The following is a 14,344-nucleotide window of genomic DNA, read 5'->3' as shown; positions in this document are numbered from 1 at the left end:
AGACCTGAAGGAATTTGAGTAGAAGAGGCTCAATGTGCAGAGAGTAAACGGCTGCTGAATGTGAGCACCTGGTATCAAACGCGAAACGTCATCTTCAAATTTTGGCGCGGACACCATGCTGCCAGAGCCCCTGATGTGCGAGGCGTCGTTCTGGCCTACGGGCTCGCGTCGAATTGATGCCGAGAACGCGAGCGCGATATGCGCTATGTGCGAGAAAACAAAGAAATAAGGGCGTGGCAACAGGTCGCGTTGTACAGAAGGGCTGACTGAGATGAGGTCGGATGAGAGTTGGTGGGTCGCCCGGAAAAGTAGCCGCATCCATGGCTCGCGCTTGTCGGCTTCAGGGAAAGTGCCCACATCATCCCCAACAAATCGATGACGCAGCATCTCCCCTTTCTCCTCGCCATCCTTCCTGCGCGTGAAGGCGCGTTCAAACAATTCAGCTGCGGAGCCTCACCATGGCGCGACATGACCAGACCGTCAGTAAAACGCCAAGTCGCCCTTCGCGTAGATGGCCCGGCGCTGAAGGTGGGTCAAGGGGCGGCTGCAGAGGGTCGTTGCTTCCTTATCGTTAAATCCGCCCAAACCCCGGAAATAATGACATATCCACAAGCCCGACATGTAGAATCCTACAAATACCCCATTCCCCATCGCCGAAGCCAAGCCTGTGTATCACCGACCTCAAAGCTTCTTCCAGTATGACGACAGACCACAGCATAGACCCTCGGTCTACACCACCATCAGCACAGCCTCGGACGTCCCCAGAGCAGACACTGGATGTAACAGAGGACAGTTCCAGAAAGAGCGAAGAAGACGTCTTGGATGGCCTGGAGAAAGGCTTAGACAACACTATGCCACCAGAACAAACAGATCGCTTTTTCGTGGAGTTCGATGGACCCAAAGATCCCGGCAACCCGAAGAACTGGACGCCCAAACGAAGATGGTGTATCACAGTTTCCATGGGCCTTATGGTTTTCACGGTCACATTTGCCAGTTCTATCTTCAGTGTCAACATCGGGATTGTCCAAGAGAAGTTTCAGGTCGAAAAGGTCACAGCCACTCTCGGAGTAGCGTTGTTCGTCCTGGTACGTTGAGCCCCCACTCGGCAGCCAGAGTTCCAATATCTAATATGAAAGGTTTAGGGGTTCGTATTTGGACCGATTGCTTTTGGGCCAATGTCAGAGGTTCTGGGTCGGAAGACTCCCCTCATGTTCGGCTTCGCACTTTTCGCTATCTTCCAGATTCCAGTCGCTCTAGCCCAGAATATCACGACGATATGTGTAGGCCGCTTCCTTGGTGGCCTCTTCGCCTCTGCACCCCTCGCAGTCGTGGGTGGAGCTCTTGCAGACTTGTGGGATCCTATCCCCAGGTCCTATGCTATCTGTGTTTTTGCCGCTGGTGGATTCGCTGGTCCAGTAGCAGGACCCATTGCTGGTGGCTTCATCGCCGAGTCGCATCTTGGCTGGCGCTGGACATCCTGGATCACTCTCATCATGGCCGGTCTCTTCGGCGTTATTGGCTTCCTCGTCATACCAGAGACTTCTGCATCTAGGATTCTGCAGTTGCGAGCTGCAAAGTTACGAAAGGACACGGGCAACAACGAATATCACGCTGCGGCTGACGAGAACAAGTTGACTCTCGACAAAGTGTTGAACGTTTACCTCTTACGGCCATTCATCATGTTCTTCCAGGAACCCATCTTGGCGCTGGTGACAGCTTACATGAGCTTCTTGTACGGCATTGTCTATCTGCTTTTCGAAGCCGTAAGTCTACATCCATGCCTTTCTTGCTACGAGGGTCTGACAATCGATAGTTTCCCGTGTCGTTCTATGAAGAACGTGGCTGGTCTCTAGGGGTCTCCCAGCTCCCGTTCGGCGCCTTTATAGTTGGCATTTTGATGGGCGCTGGCTGTATTGCTTACAGTTCAGCGACTGGATTTACGCGCGCATTTCATAAACACGGCAAGGTCATCCCGGAGGAACGCCTGCCGCCCATGATACTCGGAGCCATCGCACTTCCTGTCGGTCTATTCTGGTTTGCCTGGACTAGCAATCCAAATATCTCGTGGGTACCGCAGGTGCTCTCCGTCGCCCTTCTTGGGTTTGGTTGCATGGTGCCCTTCTGGCAGGGAATGAGCTACCTCATCGACTGCTATGGCTTCTATTCCAACAGCGCCATCGCGGTCAACACCTTCATCCGCTCGTTCGCGGGCGCTTTCTTTCCACTGTTTACACATGCAATGTACACCAAACTTGGTGTACCATGGGCGACCAGCCTTCTGGCGTTCATCTGTGTGGTATTCCTCCCTGTACCCATTCTGTTCTACATCTTCGGGGCGAGGATTAGAACGAAGAGCAAGTGGGCACCAACGGCGTAACGAGGTAGGGGCTGTGCCTTCTTGGCTTGTATAGTTCAGGTATTGTGGATATGCATATTCTTTCAGTGATTTCTCATCGTTTTCGAAGTTGAATGTCTATCTATTCCTTTCGGTCCTCATCTCAGTCCTTGCTTTGATCAGACATCGAATGCCTTTACGAGAAGGTCTGCAAACTTTGCTCGGGCCAGCTCTTCGACGTACTCGATACGCTTATCCTTCTCTCGTCTCCTTAACTCCATCCAGTCCAGCTCTTGGAACAACTCCCTCAGCCTCCAGAAGATAGTAGCCCAGTAACCATCTGCTACATCCACAGAGTACTCACATACCTCCTGCTTCGCTTCGCTCGAAACGAAATGCCAGCTATTGTCCCCCTTGGTGGTGTCTAGGCGTTTGGCGCACCACTGTGTCCATGTCTGGAGCCAAGTCGACTGCGCCCAACGAAATTGCCCCAGGGTACCGTCCATGACCACCCTCTGGCCGTCTTCTGTCGTAACTCGCAGGACCGAGTGCATTAGCACCGCGACGGGCCTATGTCTCAGACTGCGCCAAGACGTCATGAAGCTGACCCTCGGCCAACATCTCAGCCATTCTGCGCGCCCACGGAACAATTCCCCGACCTTCTTATCCACCTCCTCCTCGAGGACCATGCAGAACCAATCACACATGTTTTGCCGCGCGAGTGCTTCGTTGAGTCCCGGCGGCAGGAAGGAGAAGCGTTCAAGCTTTTTGGGCGGGTCGGTCTTCAGGTCTTCGGTCGACCAGACTTGCCACACTTTGAATGGCACGGAGTTGGCTCTGTACGCCCGTGCGTATGCGGCTGAGGCTCGTGGGGCGGCGTCAGCGGCGGCGTCGAAACAACGTAGGTAAACGTGCAGGACCTCTTCCAGGGACAGAGGTGGTGCGGTGGTGGAGGGATTGACCGGTGTCATGATGGAGATGTGAGCAGGAGGACGGCTTCTGCTCGAGTGTTTTGGTGTCCTGGAGGCAGTGAGGGTACGGAGGGGCAGCCACAATTTGTCCTTGGATTTTAGCGCTAAAGGTACGTCGGTGCATCCCTGTCAGTTCTGGAGCACCTTCACTGACGATTTACGATTACCAAGATACACGAGAAGTTTACTGTATTATGTACTGTAACCAAGTTGTCGGCGGATCGAGGACAATGTAAGGAAGGCTTGTCTAATCCAACTGCGCTTCCTCGAATGCCCCCTCAAACTTGGCCATGCTCAGGGAACGGATACGTTCCTCCACATCGTCGTCCGACAGCCCACGGAGAGATGCCCAGTTCAGCTCCTGGAATATCTGCTCCATACGCCTGCGCGCGACTACCCAGTATCCGACCGCCCAGTATCCGTGGCTGCAATCCTTTCCCTCAAGCCTCTCGCACTTAGCGACCTCCCCCTGTTCGTCCGTCGTCCAAATGTCCCTCGGGTCCGAGTACTTGGGATCCAGAAAGTTTGCAACAAGCTCCTCCCGTGCCATGAACCAATGTGTCTTCCAGTCTCGTCCATATTGATCGGCAGTGCCATCGAAGACATAGTTCCCATCGTTACCATCGGATATCAATAGACAAGAGTGGGATATCAATTCATCCATCTCTGCCCAATCTGTGAGTATGCGGAAATGCGGTTTGGCTATGAAATTGATCCAAGTAACCGTGTGGCCGATGCCGAGAAGCTCTGCTCGCTGTCAGTCGCTGTTCAAGCGCGCATACTGTCCAACGGGCCTTGTTCCTTACCACAGAGGTGCCGGGTTACGAAAGGCTTCATCATGATGCAAAATGTCTCGCAATAGTGCTTGAAGACCACTGCGCGATATTCACTGCCTGGGCTCAGTCGTGTTGGATCCGGGCTCCCAAATTCCGATCGATCGTAGTCGAAGAGCGCTTCCGGAACGCCGGGCCGTGACGTTCGGTTTAGCCATGATATCCTGATTCCGAAGACATGGCAGCCAAATAGCGCCTCTTGGAATATGATAAGATGCACGAGAAGGATCTTGCGAAGAGAAAGGGCTGGAAGGGTAGCTGCAACGCGCACGCCGGCTTGAGGAGACTCAGTGGCCATGATTTTGGGGGGAAAGTATCGGATTGGTAGCAGAAGATGGAGAGGGTAGTGAGAGTTGCCTTCACATCTGCTCCCGGTGTGGGCGTCCGAGTGCCACAACTAGCGCGCAAACGGGGACGCGCATAGTCCCAGAGTAGCCTGTCTACTTACAACTTTGACCAGACTTTCGGACTGACCCGCCATCTTTTAAAAGTCCAGTCGAGTCCTTTCTCCACAAACAACATGGCGGCCATCGTCACCCAGAAGCAGGTCTTGGAGACAATACTGACTGACTGCGCCAACCACTACGGCGGGGACCCAATGGCGAAGCTCAAGTCAGTTCACCAGAAGCTCAAATCATCAATGAACTAGCTAACACACAGATCTAGGTCTCTTCCAGAGAACTACTACACGAAGACGAAGACATTGGCGGCGGATAAAGAATGGCCCACCGCTCTTGCAGCCATCGAGGAGGCATGTCGGATCAAGCCAAAGGGCCAGCATCCACTCTGTCGCGTTCGCATCAGAGCATCTCCCCACACTAAGAAGGGCAGCGGAACCCATGTCTCGAGCGTGGCCGCCTGCATGCACGACTATCCCTTCAACGAAGCCAACAAGGCTGACGCGAGCGCCGACGCGGACATGCTCTTGACCGGGCCCGCCACGGAGATCTCATTCAGGTACTTCTACTTGCACCGCTGGACGCTCATCAACGCGCCACATCTGTTCGAAGACGACAGCCCCCTTCTCCTCCTTGCCCTGGTCTTCCAGAAGGCAGGCACTGTGGAGACGCTCCTGGCCGTTGCTGGCGCCGAGGTCACCGAGAAGGAAATGGACGATACGATAGCGCGCAGCATAAGACTGTACCAGCAGGGGTCTGAAATACTTGGATGGGCTCAGGCGTTCGAAGATCTTCGTGAGGCCATGAGGGGCAGGTGGCACTCCAACAGCGTGGCAGACTATAAGGGCTATGGCAAGCCTGGCTCATACATGCATGCCGCCCGCCAGAAGAAGACTCCGGTATGAAGGCCCAGGGAGGCTATGTTTGTACGCGAGTTGTCTGGATCTGGAAAACAACGAACTGACAAAACGCAGGCGCCTCATCCCTTTTGACTGAAGGTTCACCGCGCGGACAACATGACTGCTATACCTCTTACTCGGCCATCGTCTTCATCTATCTCTCATGGCTCGTCTTCGTCGTCGCTCAGTCTTTTGTTCTCTACTCACGCCTCGGCCTCGTGTGGAGAAACACGAAGAAAGATCGCTACATTCTCTACATGATCACTACTAACTCGGTCATCTTTGGCCGAGAGCCACGCCTACCTTCCGATCGCGACTTCCCATAACACCCTCATCGATGCGAAGGATATGGAACAATAGCCAGAGCGACACTTCGAAGGAAGCCAAGTAGGAAGGAGGCCGGCGCGTAGGGCAAGGGGCAGTTAGACCAGCGCAAGGAGATCAGCCTGCGCGCTGTCTCCGGTAGTAGAAGTAGCAGCATACAATCGCTCAGCAGATCAATCCAGCACAGTACATATCATGATGTCTCCTCCAAGCTCGACATGATGATTGACGACGTGAATGTTACACAACGTCACCAGCATCAAGCTGCGCGACAGGCTGGCAGACTGAGCATTTTTCTAGATGCTGTGAAACCACTGGGTCAGATCTGCCGGAAACTTGGTACGGATATAAATCATGTTTGTGATTTCAACATGCCGCAAGGACAGAGATTGCAGATGAAACCCGGCCTCATGGAGTGACGTGATGTGAACATCAAGGCTGGCGCATAAACTCGTGGAGCTGACTAGACCATATTACGGCACGTGGAGCATATACTGTAGACGCGGAGATCGCTCAGAGCATGCTTAAGCGCGGGAAAGGCTCATTGATGAAGTCAAAGCCATCGTCAGGTCAAAAAGCGCTGACAAGCTGGAAGCCATCCTCAGTGACGCGTCAAACACCAGTAGCCGGTGTCAAGACCATCGCAGCCTCATCAAAACAAGTGATGGGGCTTACCAAGCGAGTGGAGGACTCAGAAGTGGCACGAGCTCAATGTTTGTGTCCGCTCTGGCCAGTCCTTCACCCCCGCGAGACTGGCCACGAAATCTTCTGCCCCACCATATCCACAGCTACCACTTGAGTATATAATACATCTAATGGATCTACATTTCACCATCCGGGGCAAGGATGTGTACTTTGTACCGTAGTTAGGCCCACCATCACTAGGATGGTGCAGGTAGATAGTTGCTTCTTCCGTTTACCTACAAGACTTCCGCTAACATATCCAGGTCTTCCACACGACAGTGTCCAGGCACTATAAAGTTATGAATACAGGTTTTTTTGCTAATTCGATTCACTGGAGTAGCAACTGGTTGAGACAAACTGTTCTTTTTGGTTCTGTCTTTTCCCTGACAAGGTGCGGCGGGGGTGCGGAGATTGGCTAGGTGACAGTGCGGAGAATGACGCGTTCCCCATCACAACATTGGCTCGATTTGCTCGTACAACGCCCAAGAGAGCTTCTGCACGTTCTATTGTGGCTTGCAGGCAGTCTCATAGTGTTTGTCTAAGTCCTATACCAACGTTTTTGCTCGCTGACACCATCTCCCGAGGTTGTACTTCACTGCCTTTGCTGCGCATCACTCCGCGTCTGCTCAATCAGAGCGCTTACGAGATGCCCTCTACTCTATTCTTACAACGGTATCTGTGGCCTGCAGCATCTCCCCTACATTCATCCGTCCTGCTGCTGTAAAGCGCCGGCAAAGAGCTCCCAGCTGTTCGCTGGCGATAGTAATCGGCATTAACCAGATGTGATCGCGACGAGCGCGTTGTGTCATTTCAGCGTCGACTTTTGCTTCATTCACATTCCTAGAATGCAGACTATATGCTCCAGCATTGCTAGCTTTGTGACGCGACGTAGCCCAGCGGACATCTTGCAACTCCCGCCCTGACCTGCCTTCCTTTTTGGGCTCGCATAATGATTCCCTTCGCAATGAGACTTGTTTGAGCAGTATGAGAGCATCGTATCAGTACTGCGAGCCGAGGAGAGTATTGGCTGTCAGCACTGTCTCCTTCTGCGCATACACGAAGGCAGGCACGGAGCAACGTAAAGATATGAATGTAGACAGCGCTGTATCTGCGCTCCTGAACTGCACCATCATGTAACTGTTGAGCTGGCGATGCTCGTTGATAGCGCTTTTGACCTCCTCAAAGCCTGCACGTTCGAATATTCAGATGAACGCTTACGGCGCCCCTGAAGTGACTCCTGACGTGAGATCTCTATTCATGTGCTATTGATCTTGGATTAAGATGCAATTAGGCGAGGGCAGAGACAGTCGTTGGCGCGTTTGTCAGTCCGGCGGAGGAGCGTCGGGGGGCTAGCGCGAGACCAAAACACCAGGCTCGATATCTCTGCTTCACCACTGACGAGCGCCGCCCACCCCGCCCTCACCCTGTCTTCAAAACTCCTCTCCTTTTCGAGCTCCTCATCTCCAAAAGCCTCCTCATCAATACCTTCCCCGTCGTACCCGCACACGACAAGCAAATCCAAGCCAACATGGACATCCAGCAAGCGCGGCAGCCAGACCCGAGCTTCGCTCGTACAACAGCGCTCATGGTCAACATATTCTCCATGACCACAGAAGCGGTCGATCCGCGCAAGCTTCTGAGCGCCAGGGAAGTGGGCGGTCAGCTACATTTGCGCTTCCGCCCCAAATGGGATATCAGTCCGGGAATTCTCGCTCGAGAGCGAAGGTCCGTGACAGACGAGAGCTTCAAAGCATTCAAGTCGCATAACTACTGCGTCTTTGCGTGCAAGCTCCTAGCGGGTCTTTTGGCTTGGCTAGTCGAGGGTGAGTGGTATTTCGATTGTTTACAAGAGATTCTCACCGCTAACGAACTATGACGCAGAACTACGCCTTCCAATCGATGTCGAAGAGGTGGAGATACACGGGGTCTACGAGATCAAACCCGTCGTCTGCATCGAGAGCTCGACCGGCAGGAGAAGGCGGATCGCCGACGTACACACGGTGTTCAAAATCACCTCCCCCAACGACGATGGAGAGGGCGTCTACATCGACCCCTCAGCGCCCCAGTACCTACGACCCGCGGGCGTATACCCCGTCAGAGGATACCCTGCATACCCGGACGAGGAAGTGAAAGTGCCGATAGAGTTCTTCTCCTTGGGATACAATTACTCCCAACACCTCAACAGCGTTCACGAGAACGAAGCCAGTTCGTCACGTTCCCGCACCCTGCGCATAGAATTTCGAACCGAAGCGATTGTGCGAACGGTCAACAACCGGGTATACCAGAAGATGACTGGCTGCGCATGGAAGGACGTCATCAGGGGCGGCAATGATGACAAGTGGGGTGCTCTGGAGCATGATATCCTGAGCTCCGTCAAGGCGGATCTCGATGTCCTGGTGAACTACCTCGACAACAAGTACATCCCGGGCAATCTCGACAGGAACACACACTGGAAAGCCCTGGCTAAATCCTGCATGGGTACCGGTCATGCAAAGGTCATGGAGTCTTTGGAGCGAGCGTCGGGACTCGAGGTGACGCGGCACGAACTTTCTTAGGTAGTTTCTTTGCGCGCGGGCGAAGGCCAATATAATCATTACACCGCAACCCATTGACCCGTGCTTACAATCACCATTGATGGGCTCTACAAGCTCATACGAGTCCAAGTATCCTCTAAATTATTTTGCGTGATTCCAGCTACGCAATGTTGAGATGTCTTTCTGGCTGAATTTCAGCCTTGGCGTACCCGACGATTGTACATATGCACGCCCAACACAGCGGTTCTCGTATACAATTCACGCGGCACACTGATATCCTCTAGGCAAACGCGCTTTTGAGGCAGACGATGAGCTTCTGCAGCATGAAACCCGGCATGTATTGTCCTCCGCAGAGTACAGATTGCCTACGCACAAGCCGGCAAGCAACTGATAGGACAGCTAGCCAAGGACTATGTGTCTTCTCTATCCCCAACAAGCTTGAGCAGCATCCCGGGCCCTTTGCGTCGCTTCCCCACGTACGTAGTCTTCTCGATCGCTAGTCGCCATGCCCTCCAGCATCGCCCAGTCGAAGCTCTGCAGCATCTTGCGCAAGCTGATCCCGATTTTGTGCCAATATCCCTGGCAAAACTCTTTGTGGTCTTCCAGACTCATATCTCTGTGGTGCAAGTCGAATTTGTACTGGTCATCACGGGTGTAATGATGCCAAAACTTGTCGCCGTTTATAATCGCGATTGTCGCTGGCCACCCGAATTGCTCTGCTGTGCCATCAAAGATGATCTCGGATTCGTCTTGCTTGCGGATGACAAGAATAGAATGGCGCATCGAGATCTTTTCGTTGCGGATGTGGAGGACTTGGGTCGGTCTAGGATTCTCGAGTACGGCATAATCGACGTTGACGTCGTATGCTGTAGGAATGAGGTTAATTACTAGGGCCCGGCGTCGAAGCTACGATCAGGAAGTTTACAGTGTAGTCGCGTCTCGACCTCATTGTAGAAGATCGTGCAGAAGGTGTCGCACAGGTTCAGCTTCTTGTAAGAGATCTTGAGCGCTTCTGAGGTCCCTACGGGCACCTGGCCGTGGCTCTTGCGATCGAGTGTTACCAGTATATGGTTGTTGCCAAGGTCGCTGACGCCGAAAGAAGTGACAGAGATTGGGCGAAATGCGGCCACAGCGGCGTTGAATGCGATGAGGAAGACTTTAAGAACCTCCTCGATCGTGAGTCTGGCTGTTGAGGGTACGCTGGAGGAGGACATTGTCGGCGTTGATCAGGGATCGGTTCTGTGCGGACAAGTCGTCGGCGGTGACAGTGACTGGAGTGAGAAAGTGAGACAGCTGGACCCTTATTTTCGCTCCGCTCGTGCACCGTCTCCTCTGAACGACATTTTGGACACAAACCCCGCTATCCCCTTCCCAGATCGCGCGATATCTCTCACCTCCGCGACACCCATAACACCTTCCGGCCGCCGTCAAACTATTCGCTCTCGCACACTCGAAACGGACCCCGAACCGCAGGACGCAATGGCAGACCATCCAGGGGTTCCTGTCTGCTTCGAAGATAGCAGATACCGCAGCGTCCGCACTCACGTCCAGGAGAGGGCGGAGCGTGATCTGTATCGCGTCGACCGCATCGTTAACCGCCTGTTCCTCGAATTCAGCGACGCGACGAACCGCTTGTCGGTCATGTATGAGGTTGCCCACGAGAGCGGAAGTTCACTCTTGATAGGAGTGCGCAATATCGAAGGCCATCCAGGCAAGGTATCAGTACTGGAGAACCAATCCTTTTCCCTCAAGGCAAGGCATGCCTATCTGTCACACAACAAGTGTGTCCTTGTTCTGGAGGCCTTCGCCCCGACAGTGGCTTTCTTCACCGAAGGTTTGTGTCCGCCATTACATCCAGCGAGACCCAAACTAAGGCTAACATCTTCAGGTCTTACTCCCTCGATAGAAGCACACGAAGCCCATGTCGATCACGTCGAGCCCGACCAGGAGGTAGAGGTCGCCTACTGGCAGGAGGAAGGCTCGGAACCGCCTATGCTCAGATTACCCGTCGCCGCTTGGCACTCCATGTTCAGGATCACACCGACCGACGAACACAACTCCTGTCGCCCAGAGAAGCCCGCCCGGTTGAACGGTACCGGAACGTACCTTGACCCCACAGCGCCTCAATACGGTCGTGACCAGGGGCTCAGGGACGCAGGTGTCTATCATACCCTTAGCCCGGAATCCAAGACACTATCCTTCACGAGCCTCGGCTACCATTACTACGAATGTCAATCGGAGGAGGAGAAGGACGTTGGACGTACACCAATTCGCGCTCTAGAAATGGAGGCATACATTCGGACATTGAACAACGCCATATACAAGGTCGTCGAGGATGTCGGTGGCCGCGCAGAGCTCTTCGACATGTCGCCTACAGACTTTGAAGCCATATTGGAGTTAATGGCCACTCAAGCTCGGTCAGATCTTCTTGATGTTGCTGAACAGCTATATTTCCTCGACTATACTCGAACTCAAGACATAGAAGAGGGAAGCTCTGGAGATATAATCAGGTATCAGGCGGTGGCTGATGGATGCATGGGCGCAGGCCACAGGAGGTTCCTGCGAGCCTTGAGAGATCGAGTTCCTCGTTCGTGGAAGTGTGAGGACGACTTCTCAGGTTGTGTTTACGTGGTCGAAGGCAAGGACAGCGAAGGATGACGGCCTGCAGCCGCAGCCGGTGAAATGGCTCAGTCGAAATATGTCAGGACATGAAAATTGATCCCAAATTCTTGAAACCTGCATCTTTCCATGCAATAGTCTCAATCAGGATGTCTTTTAATCACAGTCGTCGAGCTTCTCACCACTGTGATGAGGTTTGGTGATGTGGTCTTAGCGTGGAACTAATGCCACATCGGTCAATTTCGCCCCACCATGATCTCGTGGAATCTCAACTTCCAGACGACATGTACGAATTGCACAGTCCAGTATCGGCAGATCGTGTCGCGCGATACAGGCCTATACATATAGGAAATGACACTCTCGTAGAGTATCGCGGCTGGAGAGGGACATTAAGCCCTCGACCGACTTCAGCCGTTCGAAGTTGTCAAGTCCTTCGAACGGCCTGTCTTCTCGTGATGTACACAGCATGCTCCTCTTCAACTATCGCAAGCTGCCGCCACTGCGATACTTAACACGGTTGTCATCGACCATAGCTGCCCGACTGTATCACGTTTTGTCTACTGCATGCGGCACGTCTTCTGTGCCATTGGTGGTGCCAACAACCTCAAGAGTCTTCTCGCTGCTGTTCTGCGAGACTCTCCGTGCCGCATGCTTACTTTGTCTCTGTCGAGAATCTCTGATACTAGATCTAGAATACGCCAATTCGCTCATATGCTGATAAGCTACGGCATTAGGCGGCACGGCACGTGTGTATCAATGCAGCCAGGCGCGCTCAGTTAGCCCTCGCGAGCAAAAAATCATGAAACCTAACTTAATGTCGAGCATGCGCTGATTCGAACGCGGGAGCAAAGAGTTCGGTGCCCCCATTTGGGGGCACCTACATCTCTCCTAGTTTCACGAGTTAGTGGAATAACGACGAATATTTGCAAATATATAGCCAACAAACTCGGGAGCGACATGTTCAACATAAGATGCTGACCCAAATTCGTGGAATCCCGTTCACGGGCCCTTCCAGGAACAAAAAGGAAGTGAACCGCAATGTCCGCAAAGCTGGTGACACGCGGTGAAAACATTCGTCTGCGCCCAACAAAGACCGCGGAACCGAGGTGAAGGGGCGGGCAAAAAGCGAGCCTTTTAACTTATTGTTTGCCTCCAGGAAGAGTCGAACGCGGGAGCAAAAAAACAAGATATGAATTCGGAACCAGCAAAAGGTTCGGTGCCCGCGGCACCTACATCCTTTCCTATGTCCACTAGTTAGTGAAATAACGACGATTTACTTTATTTATATATCCAACGGACCTTAGTTGGTTTGTGTGCCTTGAAGATTTTGGATTTGTGGCTTCACTGTTGGTGGGCGGGCGATTGGGCGGGCGTAAGACATCGCGCTCCTTCACCCAGCAACGTCGAATGCAAGTCGATTGTTCGACTTTCGTTCTCCATCAGCCGACAAGAAGGTCGTGTTACTGGTGTTGGCTAGTCATCTTCCAACCCCTGACTGAGCGTAGGATAACACATTCAACGGCATTGACGAGGCTTGTACATAGCCCCATTCGTTTGTGCAATATGTACGAACAAGAGACTGATCAGCACTTATGATCGTGTGTCTTTCGTGGCTTCCTTTGACTTCATGTAAATGGCATGTGATCGGCTGCAATCTTTGGACTTTGCAGTGCCATCCACCAGCTTATGTTCCATCAATGGCAGAACTATGCGAATAGTACTCAATGACACCGCCGAGCGACGTGCGTCATGGTGCAGCTTGTATAGCATGACTGCAGACATGCGTGTACCTTCAATGAATTAACCTCGACTTTGGGGTAGACACGCAGCCAACGAGACTGGTACTGCCAGATAATCACATCAGAACTCTGTGCTGGGAAGGAAGGAGATCCAACAGCATATCATGATCATACGTGCATGTCTCAAGCTTGACTTGCTCCAGTGACCGCAGCCTTCTAGACTTAGCGGCACATGCGGTCGGTGCAATCTTTACTTGCAGGCTGAGTGCAGCCTTGTCAACGTGTTACGGATGTCGACTTGGCCAGCCACAATTATTGATGCGCTGCGGCCATCATCCAGTCTGAGACAAGGGATAGCCTTTAGCAAGCGCACTGAGACGTCCCCCGATGTAGACTTTGGTATGATCTCAGCTGTGCTGCAGTACCGAGCGTCTCCGTGCCTAGCGAGGGCAGGCATAGGCGCTGTACGCAGTCGGTCGATTTGATGTTCGCAACTTGAGGCGAGGGTGTTGGGGCCTCAGCTCTATGTCCGCAACTTCATCGACGACTCCGCCACCACCCCCGCAACCAACACCACGACACAAACCACAACACCCCGAAACGACGAAATGAGCATCCGAATGGCTTGCGGCGACGTCGCGATGAGTCTGACAGACTCCAGGATAGCGAAAATTGCACCTGAGGGCGCTCTGCCGACGAAGGGCATGCGGTACGTAGCAACTTCCCCGTCTGCGCTCCAGCGCTCACGCGAGGGCAGCACCGATATATGAACCGTCTTTCTTCGCAGCACTGTAAGTTCATCTCCTCCTGGGTGTGTTACTTGTTGCCTCCTGCGGAGGTGGCGGATCGAGAGAGAACCGTTCAGTCGCGGCTTTGACGCCTCCGAGTCGGCGGCGGGGTAGATCTCAACAGACCCATTGTGCTGCTTGACAACTGACATCTTCCTTCTTTAGAGGCAGCGACAGAGATGGGCCGCATCAACTCAGTCTGCCACTCCAGGCCATCGCT

The 14,344-nt window shown here is 53.2% G+C and overlaps 7 protein-coding genes across 7 annotated transcripts; 4 read left to right on the top strand and 3 right to left on the bottom strand.

The window, feature by feature from the left end:
- Nucleotides 1–698: 698 nt before the first annotated feature.
- On the top strand, nt 699–2,377 carry J4E85_004687 (uncharacterized protein; the record flags this gene model as incomplete). Its single annotated transcript, XM_051468940.1, has 3 exons — nt 699–1,085; nt 1,143–1,763; nt 1,814–2,377. 3 exons carry the CDS (start codon nt 699–701, stop codon nt 2,375–2,377), a joined length of 1,572 nt encoding a protein of 523 aa, XP_051327155.1.
- Nucleotides 2,378–2,514: 137 nt separating this feature from the next.
- Nucleotides 2,515–3,306, bottom strand: J4E85_004686 (uncharacterized protein; the record flags this gene model as incomplete). The annotated part of the gene is made up of 1 exon (XM_051468939.1): nt 2,515–3,306. The coding sequence occupies one exon, from the start codon at nt 3,304–3,306 to the stop codon at nt 2,515–2,517; it is 792 nt and encodes a 263-aa protein (XP_051327154.1).
- Nucleotides 3,307–3,553: 247 nt separating this feature from the next.
- J4E85_004685 (uncharacterized protein) lies at nt 3,554–4,437 on the bottom strand (the record flags this gene model as incomplete). The annotated part of the gene is made up of 2 exons (XM_051468938.1): nt 3,554–4,053; nt 4,197–4,437. The coding sequence occupies 2 exons, from the start codon at nt 4,435–4,437 to the stop codon at nt 3,554–3,556; spliced, it is 741 nt and encodes a 246-aa protein (XP_051327153.1).
- Nucleotides 4,438–4,659: 222 nt separating this feature from the next.
- Nucleotides 4,660–5,442, top strand: J4E85_004684 (uncharacterized protein; the record flags this gene model as incomplete). The annotated part of the gene is made up of 2 exons (XM_051468937.1): nt 4,660–4,751; nt 4,806–5,442. The coding sequence occupies 2 exons, from the start codon at nt 4,660–4,662 to the stop codon at nt 5,440–5,442; spliced, it is 729 nt and encodes a 242-aa protein (XP_051327152.1).
- Nucleotides 5,443–7,972: 2,530 nt separating this feature from the next.
- Nucleotides 7,973–8,999, top strand: J4E85_004683 (uncharacterized protein; the record flags this gene model as incomplete). Its single annotated transcript, XM_051468936.1, has 2 exons — nt 7,973–8,267; nt 8,326–8,999. The coding sequence occupies 2 exons, from the start codon at nt 7,973–7,975 to the stop codon at nt 8,997–8,999; spliced, it is 969 nt and encodes a 322-aa protein (XP_051327151.1).
- Nucleotides 9,000–9,401: 402 nt separating this feature from the next.
- On the bottom strand, nt 9,402–10,192 carry J4E85_004682 (uncharacterized protein; the record flags this gene model as incomplete). The annotated part of the gene is made up of 2 exons (XM_051468935.1): nt 9,402–9,844; nt 9,904–10,192. The coding sequence occupies 2 exons, from the start codon at nt 10,190–10,192 to the stop codon at nt 9,402–9,404; spliced, it is 732 nt and encodes a 243-aa protein (XP_051327150.1).
- Nucleotides 10,193–10,457: 265 nt separating this feature from the next.
- On the top strand, nt 10,458–11,636 carry J4E85_004681 (uncharacterized protein; the record flags this gene model as incomplete). The annotated part of the gene is made up of 2 exons (XM_051468934.1): nt 10,458–10,812; nt 10,867–11,636. 2 exons carry the CDS (start codon nt 10,458–10,460, stop codon nt 11,634–11,636), a joined length of 1,125 nt encoding a protein of 374 aa, XP_051327149.1.
- Nucleotides 11,637–14,344: the final 2,708 nt, after the last annotated feature.

The sequence above is a fragment of the Alternaria conjuncta genome (genome assembly GCF_024043145.1).
Source record: "Alternaria conjuncta strain BMP 0040 chromosome Unknown scaffold_6, whole genome shotgun sequence".
Classification (NCBI taxonomy): Eukaryota; Fungi; Ascomycota; class Dothideomycetes; order Pleosporales; family Pleosporaceae; genus Alternaria; species Alternaria conjuncta.
The sequence above is the reverse complement of the archived record's forward strand: the minus strand, read 5'-3'. Positions and strand labels throughout refer to the sequence as shown.